This window comes from Eleutherodactylus coqui, chromosome 9, assembly GCF_035609145.1.
Source record: "Eleutherodactylus coqui strain aEleCoq1 chromosome 9, aEleCoq1.hap1, whole genome shotgun sequence".
In the NCBI taxonomy this organism is placed as follows: domain Eukaryota; kingdom Metazoa; phylum Chordata; class Amphibia; order Anura; family Eleutherodactylidae; genus Eleutherodactylus; species Eleutherodactylus coqui.
Window position 1 is genome coordinate 9,992,024 of NC_089845.1, and position 17,729 is coordinate 10,009,752.

The window sequence follows — 17,729 nt, forward strand, 5'->3', positions numbered from 1 at the left end:
ATTCTTGAACTGGAGGCATATTGTTCACTTCATCAAAGTGAAAACAGGGGTATTATACCATTGGAATCCGATGGATAACGGTGATCATATGACTGAAAACCGCATACAGCAGTCCCCAGTCATATCTCCCTGCACTCGGCTATCTGTGACAGCCGGGTGCAGGGAGATTTTGAATTTGCCAGGCTCGCCGGCCTTCTGCGCACCACATCGGCACATGCGCAGAAGCCAGCGGAGGGTCCCAACACCGGCCGGAGGACATGGAGGAAGGTGGGTGAGTATTTTCACCTTCCCTCATGGATCCGATCCATGAGGGGAGGTGAAGCTTTTCTTTTTTTAACTTTTTTCTGCACTTTTCCGCAATCGCAGTTATCCACTGATCGCTCACCGCGGTCCCCGCTGACCTCTCCTGCCTCCCGGCTACCTACAGGAGCCGGGAGCCAGGAGATTTTAAAATTCCCAGGCCGCCAGGCCTTCTGCGCATGCGGCTGACGTAATGCTGCCTGGCGCGCATGCGCAGAACGCCGGCTTCGGGGCCCGGAGCATCAGAAGAGCGGGGAGCAGTGCGGCGGATGGGGGTGAGTAATTTCAGCTGCCCTGATGGATCCGATCCGATCCATCAGGGCAGCTGAATCTTTAACTTTTTTTGCACTTTTATTTACTTTTTTGCGATCTGCGCCGATCGCATTGCTGGGGGGTCCCCGCAGCCCGGGATGACAGCTCCATGCTGTCGGCTACCTGCGGGCACCGACAGCATGGAGCTGTCCCGTCCAGAGCCCACGGGGCTTTATTCTCTGCAGGACACATGTTTTTACGTCCTCAGAGAATAAAGCCCACTTCGGGAGGACGTAAAAAGGCTATGGCTCGGTCGTTAAGGGGTTAAGGCTATACAGCTCCGATGTTGGAAGACGTCCGTCGGGGTTCTCTTACTGTATATTGCCAGCCTCTCTGCTGTCCGAGCCTATCCAACGTGTCACCTCATGCAGTACTGTCTTTAGCCAGCATATAGCGCTGTTGTATAACGCAAGAAAAAGAGTAAGCCCCCTAGGAAAACTAGGATACAGATTGGATTGGAAAGGGTTAACCTTGCCAAAGCCAAGAAAGACTTCAGAAAATTTCAGGCCAATCTCTTTTTTTTAAACAGCGATTTAAAGATCTATTCAAAAATGATTGCAAATAGAATAATTGACTTTCTAGCTCATTTAGTTAAAAATAACTAAGTTGGCTTTGTAAAAAATAAACAGACAGGAGATGATAGCAAAAGACTAGAACAGTGCGCACCACACCAGAAATCTTAAAGCCAGTGTATAAAGCCTATGTGGCACAAGAGCTCCATGCTCAGCACGGAGCAGAATATCATACACACTGGAAAATAAGAAAAAACACACAATGCAAATCAGTAGCACCACTCCAGGGGGAAAAGATAAAAAGTATCCAATATAGCGCTTCACGGGATGAAGTATATCTTTCTGCACCTTAGAGGTGTAGTTTTATTGCAACGCTTTTCGACCCAATGGAGGGTCTTTTTCAAGCATACAGAAATACAATTTACAATCATTTAAATAGTTTAAAAGAAATGACTTACACTTAGCAGTCATGGCAATGCTCACGGCCCCCGCCATCCTGTGGGCGGAGTCTCGGCGTCAGCGTGATAGCGTCATCATGCAGAGACGTATAGTGGACTGGAGTTAAAAATAACAAATATACTTTAGAATTGAATACAGAAACGGGTTGGTAAAATAACCAGCCCTTGTTAAAAGTTAGGTTATTTAGAATTCTAACTCCCGTTAGAAAAGTACCGGTGGATGCCCCGGTCATGTGAGGAATGCATGATGACGTCATTACGTCGTGCGTACATTGTCTTGGCAACGAGGAACTGCATACTTTCTTCTCATGTTTTACTCCCATTTTTTACTTTAATTTTTATGCAATTTATTCCTTTTATATATATAGAAAGAGAAAATGGTATCCATAGTTTCGTATATAACGAACACATGATTAATATAATACATTAACCAAGAGGTTTTGTCCTCTATGGATGAGCACATCTATATGTTTACAGGTCACATGATTGTGCCATATAGCTCCGATGAATTACAGCGTGTCTCACTATCTGGTGACCCACGCACTACGTGATGACGTCATCTTGCAGACGCATTACAATATAGACCTTCTTTATGTCAGCTCTGATTCCGGGGAACCACGGCGTTCCTCGTTGCCAAGACAACGTACGCATGACGTAATGACGTCATCACGCATTCCTCACATGACCGGGGCATCCACCGGTACTTTTCTAACGGGAGTTAGAATTCTAAATAACCTAACTTCTAACAAGGGCTGGTTATTTTACCAACCTGTTTCTGTATTCAATTCTAAAGTATATTTGTTATTTTTAACTCCAGTCTACTATACGTCTCTGCATGATGACGCTATCACGCTGACGCCGAGACTCCGCCCACAGGATGGCGGGGGCCGTGAGCATTGCCATGACTGCTAAGTGTAAGTCATTTCTTTTAAACTATTTAAATGATTGTAAATTGTATTTCTGTATGCTTGAAAAAGACCCTCCATTGGGTCGAAACGCGTTGCAATAAAACTACACAAGTGACCACAAGTGGGTAGTCTAGGACCACCTCAGAAACTTTCTCAAGCAGTGCTTGTACAGCCAGAACTGCTCGTACACAGAATGGTGAACCCCTGGCTACTGCGTCAAGATGTGCACTGTAGTATGCTACAGGGTGCTTTTTGTCACCATGCTCTTGTGTGAGGACGGCAGTAGCATGTCCCGCCATCTCAGTCACGAACATTTGGAACGGCTTGTCATAGTCAGGCAGACTCAGTGCCGGAGCGCTGGTGATCTGTATTTTCAGCTGGTGAAAAGCTGACTCGGCTTCCGGAGACAAAGCAAATGGCTTCGAGCTCAGGCAGTCGTACAGAGGCTGCATGGTCATGGAGGCAGAACGAATCCATGGCCGACAGTATGACACTAGTCCCAGGAATGTCCGCAACTGAGCATGGGAGGAGGGGAGTGGCATGTCCTCCACCACCTTGGTACGTTCTGGCGTGAGGTGTTTTGTACCAGGACCTAGGCAGTGACCAAGAAACACAACATGAGATTTGCAAAACTGTAATTTGTCTTTACTGGCTTTACACCCGCTGTCTGCAAGAAAACAAAGGAGGCTAAGTGAGGCCGCAACGCAGGTAGGTCTGTCCGGTGCACAGAGTAGGAGATCATCAACATACTGAAGCAGGGCCACACCCGGTGGGACCGTCCATGCATCAAGTACAAGCATCATACATCGGGTGAATTGATTTGGGCTGTTTTGTGCCCCTTGTGGTAGGACAGTCCAGCAGTACTGTTTTCCTCGGAACGTAAAGGCAAACAGATACTGGCAATCGGGGTGTAGCGGGACAGAAAAGAAGGCATTGGTAAGTTCGACCAGGGTGTACCAACAGGTTCCGGAGGGTATGGTGGACAACAGAGTGTGGGGGTTGGGGACCAGAGGTGTCTCTAGGATGGTCACCTTATTAATTTCTCTTAGATCGTGAACCATCCGGTAGGTATCAGGTTCGCCTTTCTTGCCTTTCTTTTTAACCGGGAAGAGTGGCGTGTTAGCAGGTGAGACGCAAGGTTTTAAAGCATTCAAGGCACATAACTCTGTAATAGTGGAGGCTATAGCATCTTCCTGTGCCATGGCTAGGGGATACTGGCGAATCATGGGGGCTTTTTCCCCATCTTTGAGATATACCATGACTGGGGGTACGTGGAGATGCCCCAAGTCTGTCTTCCCTTTTGCCCATAGGGTCTCTGGTACTGCTGAGAGAACCTGTGTATCTTCTGGGGTCAATACATATACAGTACAAGAAGGAGGCGGAGTGACCAAGTCTGCTGCCATGAGACAGAATACCTGGTGGTCGGCTGCGGAGGTACTGACATAAGCCTCACCGGAAGGATGGAGCTGAATACAGCACCCCAGGGGTCCCATCACATCGGTTCCCATGATGCAATCCCCAGCGGGTGACACGAGGAAGCGAGTGAGGACTCGTGACCCTTGAAAGGAGACTTCTATGGGTTCGGTCTCACGCATGGGTGTTGGTTCACCGGACACTCCAACGGCTATGGCTATGGAGTCTGAGAGGGGAATACTAAGGTCATTGACTTGTGAGGTACTGACACATGATTTAGTGGCCCCTGTGTCAATTAAAAAGGGCACCTCCTTCCCCTGGATTTTTAGAGGCTGAAAAATTTGTGGTCCACGTGTGTCAGTAACTATAAGGGACACGGGGGAAGGAGTGCCAGACCTTCATTGGTAATTGGTATACCCGTTGTTTCCCTGTGGGCGGGATGATGTGGTATTGGCCGTACTTCCCTGTTGCCCCCTTTCGCCTGACATGTTCTATCTAGGGCGTTTAGGGGCCCGACAATTATGGGCCAAGTGTCCAGTCTTCCCGCAGTTATAACACTTACGGGTCTCCCGCCGGGGGTCTTTAAGTCGGACTGTGTCCCCCTCCATGGTGCAATGTTTAACCATAACACCCTTTGCGTGGTCTTCTGTGTCCATGACAAATCCTACAGCTTTCTTATATAGATCACGCGGTTTGGCCTGTCGCCAATCGGGGGTACATGCTTTAACGCGGTCGGACAGGCGCTTATCTATTCCTTGCATAAAGGCTTCACAAAAAGCAGCATTACGTATGGCCTTTGGACAATCATATAAACCCAGATCTCTGCCTACTTTCTCTAAACGGCCAAAGTAACATTCAATAGACTCGCCCTTGTTCTGTCTACACTGGGTTAGGGCTGTACGTCTCTCTTGGGCTTTATCCTTAAACCAGGCCTTAACCTTGTCCACATATTGAGTACCACTAAGTAATGTCTGGGGGTCATCTGGGCGTTCTTCAAGACCACAAAATTGAGTAATACTATTGTAAAGGCCCAGAGGACATTTTACATTCATAAGACATTCCATATCTGTCCAAGTGGCAGAGTAGTTTTTCTGTATGACTTCCAACTTTCTATGAAAAGCTGCTGGCTCTGTCTGGGGATCGGGCAGTTGCTGACACAGTGCCATCTGGTCTGTGGCGCTCCAGGGTCGCCATGTAGTGACTGTAGACCCGGGAGTTGGTCTATTTGCGTCCGTGGGTCTGTCATTAGAAGACGATGGTCCGCCAGTGTCCTCTTGTCTGACCGTGCCCAATGGTGGACTCGGTCTGTTTGGTTCTCTATAATGGGTAGTGGAGGTTGTAACGGGGAACAAGGGAACCGGTTGTCTACACTGGTCCCTGGGACGTGGAGTCCCACATACCGTACAGAGTTCTCTAAGACAGGCATTCTGTTGACCACAACGTGGACAATCCCAAGCCGGACCCCTATTTACTTCAGGGCCCGGGGATCCTGATTGAGGGCTGTAGGGAGGTGTATCCATCTGGGCAGTAGCCTGTGGATACGTAGGGGGCAGGGGCGGCAAATTGGGATACAGAGAATTAAAGGGATTATTTGGAGACATTGGTGGAGCGGCCGGGACGACAGGAGGGGCTAATGGAACCGTAGGGGTTTCCATGGGAACGTCTATTGGTGGCCGGGCCATAGGACAATAAACTAAAATGCCCTCGCCTCGGGACTCGGAGTCCCAGTGTTCGTCTTCTGCTGTTTTAGAGCAGTCCAGGATGGCCTTCATGCCCTTTTCCAAACCCTTATTTCTTATTTCCTTTCTATACTTATCCTCATATTGTGACCAAAATTCATAATTGAATGTTCCCGCCTTCTTGAGGCCTATATGTTTGTAAACTTTATAGGCTTGTCTGCAAATGTCCTCCCCTTCTCTATCTTTAATTATTTCAATAGGAGTCTGATATGTCTTAGTTTGTTCAGACCCCATGTTTGACCACTTCCAACTATTCTTCACTAAGTATACAGGACGTATATTTCACACAGTAAACTAAGATAATCACTGAGATTATCTGGGAACACACAGTTCCCTGTCCCGGAATAGATTTACAGAACTAAAACGTGGTCAACTTCAAACACTAGGATTCAGGAGAGAGCAGACTTCGCCTCTTAGGGAACTTTTAGTAATATTATAACAGATCCAGAGTAACAATATGACTGCCAGAAATGAGACTATAACAATAACAATTATTTCAATCTCCAATACAGACAACATGACTCTTTAAGTCCCAATGAGTGAGTTCTTCCGTCTAGGACAGTTAAATGAACTTATTCACTCTAAAATATGGGCGGGGCAGAAAATATATTGAAACAGGCAACAACTAACCTCTAGTCCGTTAGAGACACAGATCTAAAGAATCCAGACTGTATAATAGTAAGACAATCTCTTACCTTTACACCGGTGTTTTCAGTCTGGGGTCTCAGGATCCAGTGTCCACGTCAACGGGCCAGGAGTTTGTTTCAGTCTACTGGTTGCGATGTCCCGTAAAGATAAGCCCCGCCCCCTAGTTGGGCGCCAAAAACTGTCGGGGGTTAGTCTGCTCAAACAGACTGGTCAGTGATGTTGTCCGCTTCCAAATTGACCTAGGTATCAGATCGAGCGCTCTGAGAGACACAGAACATACCAGTACACTCAGTATGGTTTGAAACAAGTGACTCTGTTTATTTTCTGTATATCTTGGTTTTTTATAGTCAGTCCCTCTCGCAGGATGGGACTTGTGGTTAAACAGGGAAAAACTCGTGATTTCACATTTGACAAAAACTTATGACTTAACATATGACTTTAGACAAGCACACTCTTTTTAGAAACTGCTGATGACTCTCTGTAGTCAAGCCATTTCTTGCTAAACTAATGAACATCTGCTCTGGTGACCTTCCTGATTCCACTCAGGTCAGGCGTAGACCTTAAGACAGGAAACCACAGGTTTGTTCCTCAGAACAGTCATCAGCTCTTTTACACATAAAATATCGCAGTATTCAGCCTTATTGATTCAAATGGATTACTAAGCAACATATATTAATTCTTTTAGCCCCTATCAAAAGTAATCCCCCAACTGTTCCCCACAGTACCTCCTCGCGGCAAGCTCCCGTGCAGAGGGCCTGGTGTTCGAAGGTCTGGAGGTTTTTTAATGAGAGCGCGGACGACCGACAAACAGTGGTGTGCAACCTGTGCCACACCAAGATCAGCCTGGGAGCCACCACTACCAGCCTGACCACCACCACCATGCACAAGCATATGATAGCTAAGCACCCGATGAGGTGGAACGAAGGCCATTCACCGCCTACGGGTCACACCACTGCCTCTTCCCCTGTGTCACATGCTGGCACTGAGATGCAATCCCCCTCCCAGGACACAGGCACGAGCGTCTCCCTCACTGCACCGACCCCTTAACCTACACGGCCCTCCACTGTCTCCACCAATGTGTCCCAGCAAAGCGTTCAGCTATAGTATCCCTAGCCATGACAGAACGTTTACTTTCAATAGAAAGCTTAGAGAAGCCTGTATGTAGCAGAGCGTTCAAGCACCATGGGTGGAATAACACCACCTCTACGTCCGTATTCGAATAGTCATTGGATCACCTTATCCAATCCAATGGTCATTTCTGCGACCACCCAAAGAACGTGAATGTCGTATGTAATTTCCCCAGGTCACGTCTCTGTAGTAAAAGAGATATTGTCTGTAATGGACAGAGCAGCCTTGGGAAGCTGACCATTTTGATTAAGTGACATCTGCCCTTGAAGGAGAGTGGAAGGTTACTCCATTTACCTAATTCTTTTGTTACCTTGGATATAAAAAGAGGGTAATTTAGCGAGTAAAGGATTTCTGGTCTCTGGCCTATATTTATTGTCAAATATTTAATATTATTTTTTACTAAATTAACAATAGTTTTTAAGGTCTGTTCCAGCGAGTATACCCCGGGGAGAGATATCAAGCAGTTCGCATTTAGTAGTGTTTACCTTGAAGCCTGATCTTTCCCTGAATATATCAAAGACCCGTGGCAAATCAGTATGCGGTCAACCAAAAGCTGTCAGGATATCATCCACAAAAAGCATAGTCTTTACTGTTCTGTATGGGACCTTGATACCATCAATTTCTGTGGATTCTTCCAGTAGTCTTGCCAATGGTTCTATTGGTAGGTTGAATAAGAGTGGAGACAAAGGGCACCCCTGCCTGGTACCCTTCTGTAGGGGGTATCTTGGAGAGAGAGAAAGCCTGGTGTGTAAATTTGCGCCTGGCAGGAGGAGTATAGATTCCATATAAAAGAGCAGAAGAGGTCCTTGAAACCCATCCCCTCCATTACTTCTTTTAGCCATGACCATGAGACATTGTCGAAGGCCTTCTCTGCATCTACCGCGAGGAGAGCACTTTTGTCTTTTGTATTTGCTTTAGAAAGATTCCTGCAACGGAGATTCAAACGTTGCACTGTCTTGTTTTTGGAAAATTAAAGAATGTCCACCTTGATCTAATCGTACTTGGATGCTGTCTGATACCTATACTTTTCCATAGATACACGATATCTTAATATGTTGACTATAAAGTTGTGGTGAACTATGTTGACTAAATTGTTTGTATGGAGCATAAGGCCGCCTGCAGACGAGCGGGTCGGATCCAGTGGCAAGGATTCTTGCCGCGGGACCCGACCCCAGCGCCTGCAGAGAGGAGCGCGTACTTACCTGCGCCCGGCGGCCCTGGCTCTTTTATCTCTACTTCTCCCTCAGCAGCATGCGCAGACCGGAGCCGGCGGCCGGGTGAGTGACGTTTCTGTGCAGGGCTCTGCGAGCCCCACACAGAAATGGGACATGCCGCGGTTTGTTTGCCACGTGAGATTTCGAGCGGCCAAGCCACGGCCGTCTGCATAGAAGTGCGTATTGTAATGCACTCCTATGCAGGCTTTCAGTGGCGGAAATCCCGCCGCGGGATTTCAGCCTGTGTGCAAGCGGCCTAAAGCTATTACCTTAACATCACACTTCAGTGTAAACATCTGTATGTTGTGTTATTTTTGCTATGTTTGGAAAAACTTTTCAATAAAAAGAAATGTGATAAAAAAAAATTAAAAAAAATTACGCCTGGATCCTTTCCCTGCGGGAATTGCTCCTTTTGCCCAGTTATTACTAATTCAAATAAATCTATTAATCCAATTGATGGCAGAACCCATCCAATCAAAAAGCAAAGGAGTGATTTATGTGGCGCAATGTTCTCGCCCAAAGTTCTATGTAGGTAGGACAGTCCAAGAGTTTTGGAGACGCATCTCTAAACACCTCAGCCGTATCAGAACATTCTCTGATACCCCCTATCAAGGCACATACACAGCATCCGTGAAGGTAACTTAGACGTCTTTACATTGTGGGGACTATGCCAAATTAATCTTGGCCCACGTAAAGGGAATCTTGATATCAAATTAACAAAAGAGGCGGGATGGATTTACAAGCTGAGAAGTAAGAGCCTTAAAGGGATTGTCTCATGAAATCAAGTGGGGTTATACACTTCTGAATGGCCATATTAATGCACTTTGTAATGTACATCGTGCATTAAATATGAGCCATACAGAAGTTATTCACTTACCTGCTCCACTGCTAGCGTCCCCGTCGCCATTGATCCGTCTAATTTCGCCGTCTTCTGGCGATTTTAGACGCGCTTGCGCTGTGCGGTCTTCTCCGTGGTGAATGGGGCCGCTCGTGCCGGAGAGCTGGTCCTCGTAGCTCCGCCCCGTCACGTGTGCCGATTCCAGCCAATCAGGAGGCTGGAATCGGCAATGGACCGCACAGAGCCCATGGTGCACCATGGGAGAAGACCCGCGGTGCATCGTGGGTGAGGATCCCGGCGGCCATCTTGGTAAGGTAAGAAAGAAGTCGCCGCACAGCGGTGATTCGGGTAAGTATTAAACTTTTTTTTTTTTTTAACCCATCCCTTGGGTTTGTCTCGCGCCGAACGGGGGGCCTATTGAAAGAAGAAAAAAAAAGTTTCGGCGTGAGACAACCCCTTTAACGGCTTAAATGAAGTATTTTCCTTCACTGCATTTACCTGAAGGGGGATATTATCAAGAGATTGGCTTTGGGAATATCGTACACCACAAAAATGCCGTAGACAGTTAGGAATAATATCCTAATAGGGGCTCTGTCTGAAGTTATGGAATATAACAAAGGCCTTCTACTCATACCAATGGCAACTGAACTGACATAGAGCTGTGCAATACGTGTGTGTGTGTGTGTGTGTGTGTGTGTATATATATATATATAGAGAGAGAGAGAGAGAGAGAGACTGACTCGTCCGAGTATTAGGGTGTTCGTTTTTTCGCGCGATTTGCGGATCGCATGACGGATGCGCATCCGCAAATCGCGTGACCGGTGCCCGAAAATCGCCCGAAAATCTGCTCTATAATTTATCGGACGAGCGCATAAAAAGCGCTCATGTATCCGATACCATTGCAAAGCAATGGTTTTAAAAAATCGCCGGACGCATGCGCAAATCACGCGAAAAAACGCCCGTCTGACTAAGGCTCTATATGCGCTCAATGGTGCCGGCGGCAGCAGCGCCGACCCCATTGAGAACATATAGAAGACGAATCATTCTTCTCTGCCACAGCTGTAATAGCTGTGGCAGAGAAGAACGATGTTCAATGGAGCCAGCAATACAGCAGGTTCGACTGAAAGCGATGGGCTGCCGGCGATCGCGGGATGAATTGTCGGGAAGGGCTTAAATATATAAGCCCTTCCCTGCAATTCATCCAGAAATGTGTTACTATAAAAATCATAAAAATCAAAAAATCACTAAACTTTAGTAAAGCAAAATTTGATCAGCTGAGAATTATTGGTAACATTAATTGGGACAACATCCTCATAAATACCAGTACAGAGGACAAATGGGAGGAGTTTAAAAAAATCCTAATTACCTCATGTGAGCAGTTTATACCCTTAAAAAAAAGAACCACAAGTAGAAAGAAGCCAATGTGGCCCGACAAGACGGTAAGGGGGCAATAAACAAAAAAAGAAAGCGTTCAAATTACTAAAGTAAGAAGGTAGCGAAGAAGCGCTAAAATCATACAGGAAAAAATAAATCATGTAAAGGAAAGATCAAAATTGCTAAGGAGGAGGCAGAAAGACTGATCATCAAAGAGAGCAAAAATAACCCGAAACTATTCTTCATTATATAGACAGTAAAAGGATTTGCACTGAGAGCGCGGGCCCTTTAACAAATAATGCAGGAGAAATCATAGAAGACGATGGAGGGAAGGCAAACCTATTAAATAGTTTATTTTCAAGCGTATTCACAAACGAAAAGGAAATGTCACCTGAGATGTAGGTGAATAAAATGTACCCCCCGCTAAATATTACATGCCTAACACAGAAGAAAGTAGAAAGCTGGTTAAAGAGGACCAAAATCGATAATTCGCAAGGCGGAGATGGAATACACCCAAGGATACTAAGGGAACTAAGTGATGTGATATCTAGACTGCTATTTCTTATATTTATGGACACTATCAAGACCGGGGTTGTACCATTAGATTGGCGCATTGCCAATGTGGTTCCAGTATACAAAAAGGGGTCCAAAAGAGAGCCTGGTAACTACAGGCCGGTAAGTCTTACTTTAATAACTTGAAAAATTTGAGAGATGCCATCCTAGAATACCTCAAGGAGAACAACGGAATAACTCCTCACCAGCATGGGTTCATGAAGAGTCGATCATGTCAGACCAATCTGATCAGCTTCTACGATGAAGTAAGCTCTAGGCTGGACCTGGGAGAGTCTATTGATCTTGTATATCTGGACTTCTCTAAAGCATCTGACACCGTGCCACATATATATAATAGGCTGATATATAAAATGAGACAGCTCAGATTGCGTGAAAACGTGTGCATCTGGGTAAAGAACTGGCTTAGGCTGGATTCACACGAACGTATATCGGCTCGGTTTTCACGCCGAGCCGATCTACGTCTTCCTCATCTGCAGTGGGGGGGAGGATGGAAGAGCCAGGAGCAGGAACTGAGCTCCCGCCCCCCTCTCTGCCTCCTCTCCACCCCTTTGCACTATTTGCAATGGGGAGAGGCAGGACGGGGGCGGGGCTAATTCTCGGAACTTAGCCCCGCCCACGTCCCACCTCCTTTCATTGCAAATAGTGCAGAGGGGTGGAGAGGAGGCAGAGAGGGGTCGGGAGCTCAGTTACTGCTCCTGACTCTTCCATCCTCCCCCCCCCCCCCTGCAGATGAGGACGACGTATATCTGCTCGGCGTGAAAACCAAGCCGATATACATTTGTGTGAATCCAGCCTTAGAGATAGAAAGCAGAGGGGGGTAATAAATGGTTCGTACTCTGATTGGGCCACCGTCACTAGCGGGGGCTACAGGGTTCAGTATTAGGCCCCATTCTGTTCAATATATTTATCAATGACCTGATAGAGGGACTGCACAGTAAAATATCAATATTTGTAGATGACACAAAATTATATAAGACAATTAATACAACGGAGGACAATGTGCGGCTACAAACGGACCTGGATAAGCAGGGGGCTTGGGCAGGAAAATGGCAAATGAAGTTCAATGTTGATAAATGTAAGGTTCTGCACATGGGCAGGAGAAACGGATGTCACCAATATACACTAAATGGGGTATTGCTGGGGAAAAGACCTTGGGGTACTAGTGGGCTGTAGACTAAACTGGAGTAACCAATGCCAGTCAGCTGCTGCAAAAGCAAATAAAGTGTTGTGGTGCAGTAAAAGAGGTATAGGGGCGAAGGACGAGAACATTATCCTCCCACTATATAAGGCACTCTTCAGGCCTCACATGGAATCCTGCGCACAGTTCTGGTCACCGGTGCTCAGGAAAGATGTCACAGTGCTTGAGGGGTACAAAGGAGGGCAACTAAACTAATACATGGAATGACAGGACTGGAATATCCGGAGAGGCTATCAAAACTGGGATTATTTACTCTAGAAAAAAGACGTTTAAGGGTGACTACCCACTACAGTTTTTTTTCACTGCGAAATTCACAGCGTTTTCTTTTTCTACAGGTGTCTATGGGACTGGTAATGTTAAATTCGGGATCGCGTAAAATTGCAATTTACCGCGAAATCGTGATTTTGCACGATCACGATTTTAACATTACAAGTCCCATAGACCCCTGCAGGAAAAAAATGCTGTAAATTTTGCAGTGAAAAAAAAAAGTAGTGGGTAGTCACCCTAAGGGGTGGCCAAATAACATGTATAAATCCATGAGGGGACAATACAAGGATCTCTCCCAGGATCTGTTTATACCCAGGACTGCAACGGTAACAAGAGGACATCCGCTACGATTAGAGGAAAGCAGGTTTCATCACCAACACAGAAGGGGGTTCTTTACTGTAAGAGCAGTTAGACTGTGGAACTCTCTGCCCGAGGAAGTGGTGATGGCAAAATCCGTAGAGGAGTTTAAGAGGGACTAGATGTCTTTCTAGAGTGCTACAATATTACAGGATGTAGACATTAGGTGACCAGCGGGATTGTTGATCCGGGTATACAGGCAGGTAGGAACCATCAAGGTTGATCCAGGAATTATTCTGATTGCCATTAGGGAGCCGGGAAGGAATTTTCCCCCGATTGGGCTAATTGGTTTCTGCCTCTTGGGGTTTTTGCCTTCCTCTGGATCAACAAGGGGGTTGAAACAGCCTGAACTAGATGGACATTGTCTTCATTCAGCCTAACATACTATGTTACTATGTTTAATCTAAGCGCATTCATTTCTGCAGATCATTACTCTCTGTGTGTCTGCATGTATGTATTTATATATATTGAGTTCTATTATTTTCATTTAAACATATTCATTCCTTCAGATTCTCTCTGGTTGAGTATTATATATATATTTGCTGAGTCTTACTCCTTTAATCCAAGTGCATCTATCTCTGCAGATCGTTACTCTCTGTCTATGTATACATATATATATATATATATATATATATAGAGTCATAAATCTTTTCAATATAAACGCATCTACCCCACAGATTGTCACCCTCTGTGTGTGTATATGTATATGTATATATATATATGTCTCATTCCTCTAATTCAAACACATTTACCTCTGCAGATTATCACTCCGTTATGTGTATGTGCATATATAGAAAGTATCCACTTCTGCAGATCGTCACTCTCCCTGATATTTATCTTGAGGGAAGTAATAAACTCTGTTAGCACACTGAACTAATCACATCTGTCAATCAGACAGATAATTGAAAACTATTGGCTGATCTCTTTCCTCTTCAGACTATTGGTGCTCAGACATCTAAACCTGCCGCCCTCCTATTTACAGGCCAGACTAAACCTTTAGTCAGCGCTGCATGGTAACTAGAACAGCATTGGGATAGCTAGCTGGCATTATACTGGCAGCACCGACAGCCCCCGATGGCCGATCAGTCTATATGTTACTGGCAGCACCGACAGCCCTCGATGACCGGTCAGTCTATATGTTACTGGCAGCACCGACAGCCCTAGATGACCGGTCAGTCTATATGTTACTGGCAGCACCGACAGCCCTCGATGACCGGTCAGTCTATATGTTACTGGCAGCACTGATGGTTCCTGATGGACGGCCAGTCTATATGTTACTGGCAACACTGATAACCCCTGGTGGGTGGCCAGTCTATATGTTACTAGCAGCACTGATGGCCGGTCAGTCTATATGTTACTGGCAGCACCGACAGCCCTCGATGACCGGTCAGTCAATATGTTACTGGCAGCACTAATGGTTCCTGATGGACGGCCAGTCTATATGTTACTGGCAGCACTAATAACCCCTGGTGGGTGGCCAGTCTATATGTTACTGGCAGCACTAATAACCCCTGGTGGGTGGCCAGTCTGTATGTTACTAGCAGCACTGATGGCCGGTCAGTCTATATGATACTGGCAGCACTGATAACCAGGAAGTCTATATGTTACTGGCGGCACTGATGGCCCCGGTGGCCGGTCAGTCTATATGTTACTGATAGCCCTGATGGTCAGTCAGTCTATATGTTTCTGGCAGCACTAATGACTGGTCAGTCTATATGTTACTGGCAGCACTGATAACCAGTAAGTCTATATGTTATTGATAGCCCTTATGGTCAGTCAGTCTTTATGTTTCAGGCAGCACTGATAGCCCTGATGGCCGGTCAGTCTATATGTCACTGGCAGCACTGATAGCCCCCGATGGCCGGTCAGACTTTATGTTACTGGCAACACTGATAGCCGGTCAGATTATATGTTAGTGGCAGCACTGATCGCTCCCAATGGCCGGTCAGTCTATGTTACTGGCAGCACTAATAGTCTCTCATGAGCAGTCAGTCTATATGTTACTGGCAGCACTGATAGCACCTGATGGCCGGTCAGTCTATATATTACTAACAGCACTGATAGCCCCTGATGGCCGGTCAGTCTTTATGCTACTCGCAGCCCTCAGCTCCTGATGGCCAGTCAGTCTATATGTTACTGGTAGCACTGATAGCCCCTGATGGCTGGTCAGTCTGTATGTTACTGGCAGCACTGATAGCCCCAATGGCCAGTCAGTCTATATGGTACTGGTGGAGCTCGGCCCCTGATGGCCGGTCAGTCTATATATTTCTGGGAGCACTGATAGCCCCTGATGCTGGGTCAGTCTATATGTTACTGGCCGCACTCAGCTCCTGATGACCAGTCAGTCTATATGTTACTGGCAGCACTGATAGCCCCTGATGGATGGTCAGTCTATATGTTAGTGGCAGCACTCAGCTTCTGATGGCCGATCAGTCTATATGTTACTAGCCGCACTCAGCTTCTGATCGCCGGTCAGTCTATATGTTACTGGCCGCACTCAGCTTCTGATGACTAGTCAGTCTATATGTTACTGGCAGCACTGATAGCCCCAATGGCCGATCAGTCTATATATTACTGGCGGAGCTCAGCCCCTGATGGATGGTCAGTCTATATGTTACTGGCAGCACTGATAGCCCCTGATAGCCGGTCAGTCTATATGTTACTGGCAGCACTGATAGCCCCTGATGGCCGGTCAGTCTATATGTTACTGGCAGCACTGATAGCCCCTAATGGCCGGTCAGTCTATATGTTACTAGTAGCACTGATAGCCCCAATGGGCCATTAGTCTATATATTACTGGCGGAGCTCAGCCCCTGATGGCCGGTCAGTCTATATGTTACTGGCAGCACTGATAGTCCCTGATGGCCGGTCAGTCTATATATTTCTGGTAGCACTGATAGCCCCTGATGGCCGGTCAGTCTATATGTTACTGTCAGCACTGATAGCCCCTGATGGCTGCTCAGTCTATATGTTACTGGGAGCACTGATAGTCCCTGATGGCCGGTCAGTCTATATATTTCTGGTAGCACTGATAGGCCCTGATGCTGGGTCAGTCTATATGTTACTGGGAGCACTGATAGTCCCTGATGGCCGATCAGTCTATATATTTCTGGCAGCACTGATAGCCCCTGATGCTGGGTCAGTCTATATGTTACTGGCCGCACTCAGCTCCTGATGACCAGTCAGTCTATATGTTACTGGCAGCACTGATAGCCCCTGATGGATGGTCAGTCTATATGTTAGTGGCAGCACTCAGCTTCTGATGGCCGATCAGTCTATATGTTACTAGCCGCACTCAGCTTCTGATCGCCGGTCAGTCTATATGTTACTGGCCGCACTCAGCTTCTGATGACTAGTCAGTCTATATGTTACTGGCAGCACTGATAGCCCCAATTGCCGATCAGTCTATATATTACTGGTGGAGCTCAGCCCCTGATGGATGGTCAGTCTATATGTTACTGGCAGCACTGATAGCCCCTGATGGCCGGTCAGTCTATATGTTACTGGCAGCACTGATAGCCCCTGATGGCCGGTCAGTCTATATGTTACTGGCAGCACTGATATAGACTGACCAGCCATCAGGGGCTATCAGTGCTGCCAGTAACATATAGACTGACCGGCCATCAGGGGCTATCAGTGCTGCCAGTAACATATAGACTGACCGGCCATCAGGGGCTATCAGTGCTGCCAGTAACATATAGACTGACCATCCATCAGGGGCTGAGCTCCACCAGTAATATATAGACTGATCGGCAATTGGGGCTATCAGTGCTGCCAGTAACATATAGACTGACTAGTCATCAGAAGCTGAGTGCGGCCAGTAACATATAGACTGACCGGCGATCAGAAGCTGAGTGCGGCTAGTAACATATAGACTGATCGGCCATCAGAAGCTGAGTGCTGCCACTAACATATAGACTGACCATCCATCAGGGGCTATCAGTGCTGCCAGTAACATATAGACTGACTGGTCATCAGGAGCTGAGTGCGGCCAGTAGCATATAGACTGACCCAGCATCAGGGGCTATCAGTGCTGCCAGAAATATATAGACTGATCGGCCATCAGGGACTATCAGTGCTCCCAGTAACATATAGACTGACCCAGCATCAGGGCCTATCAGTGCTACCAGAAATATATAGACTGACCGGCCATCAGGGACTATCAGTGCTCCCAGTAACATATAGACTGAGCAGCCATCAGGGGCTATCAGTGCTGACAGTAACATATAGACTGACCGGCCATCAGGGGCTGAGCTCCGCCAGTAATATATAGACTAATGGCCCATTGGGGCTATCAGTGCTACTAGTAACATATAGACTGACCGGCCATTAGGGGCTATCAGTGCTGCCAGTAACATATAGACTGACCGGCCATAAGGGGCTATCAGTGCTGCCAGTAACATATAGACTGACCGGCTATCAGGGGCTATCAGTGCTGCCAGTAACATATAGACTGACCATCCATCAGGGGCTGAGCTCCGCCAGTAATA

The 17,729-nt window shown here is 46.7% G+C and overlaps 1 protein-coding gene across 1 annotated transcript in view; it reads right to left on the reverse strand.

Moving 5' to 3' along the window:
* Positions 1-6,505: 6,505 nt before the first annotated feature.
* The window catches only part of MOCOS (molybdenum cofactor sulfurase), a 397,435-nt gene continuing 386,211 nt past the window's right edge, over positions 6,506-17,729 (reverse strand). Inside the window, exon 15 of the mRNA XM_066579116.1 lies at positions 6,506-6,550. Coding sequence (XP_066435213.1) covers positions 6,530-6,550 — 21 coding nt within the window. The 3' untranslated portion in view covers positions 6,506-6,529. The remainder of the gene's footprint in view (positions 6,551-17,729) is intronic.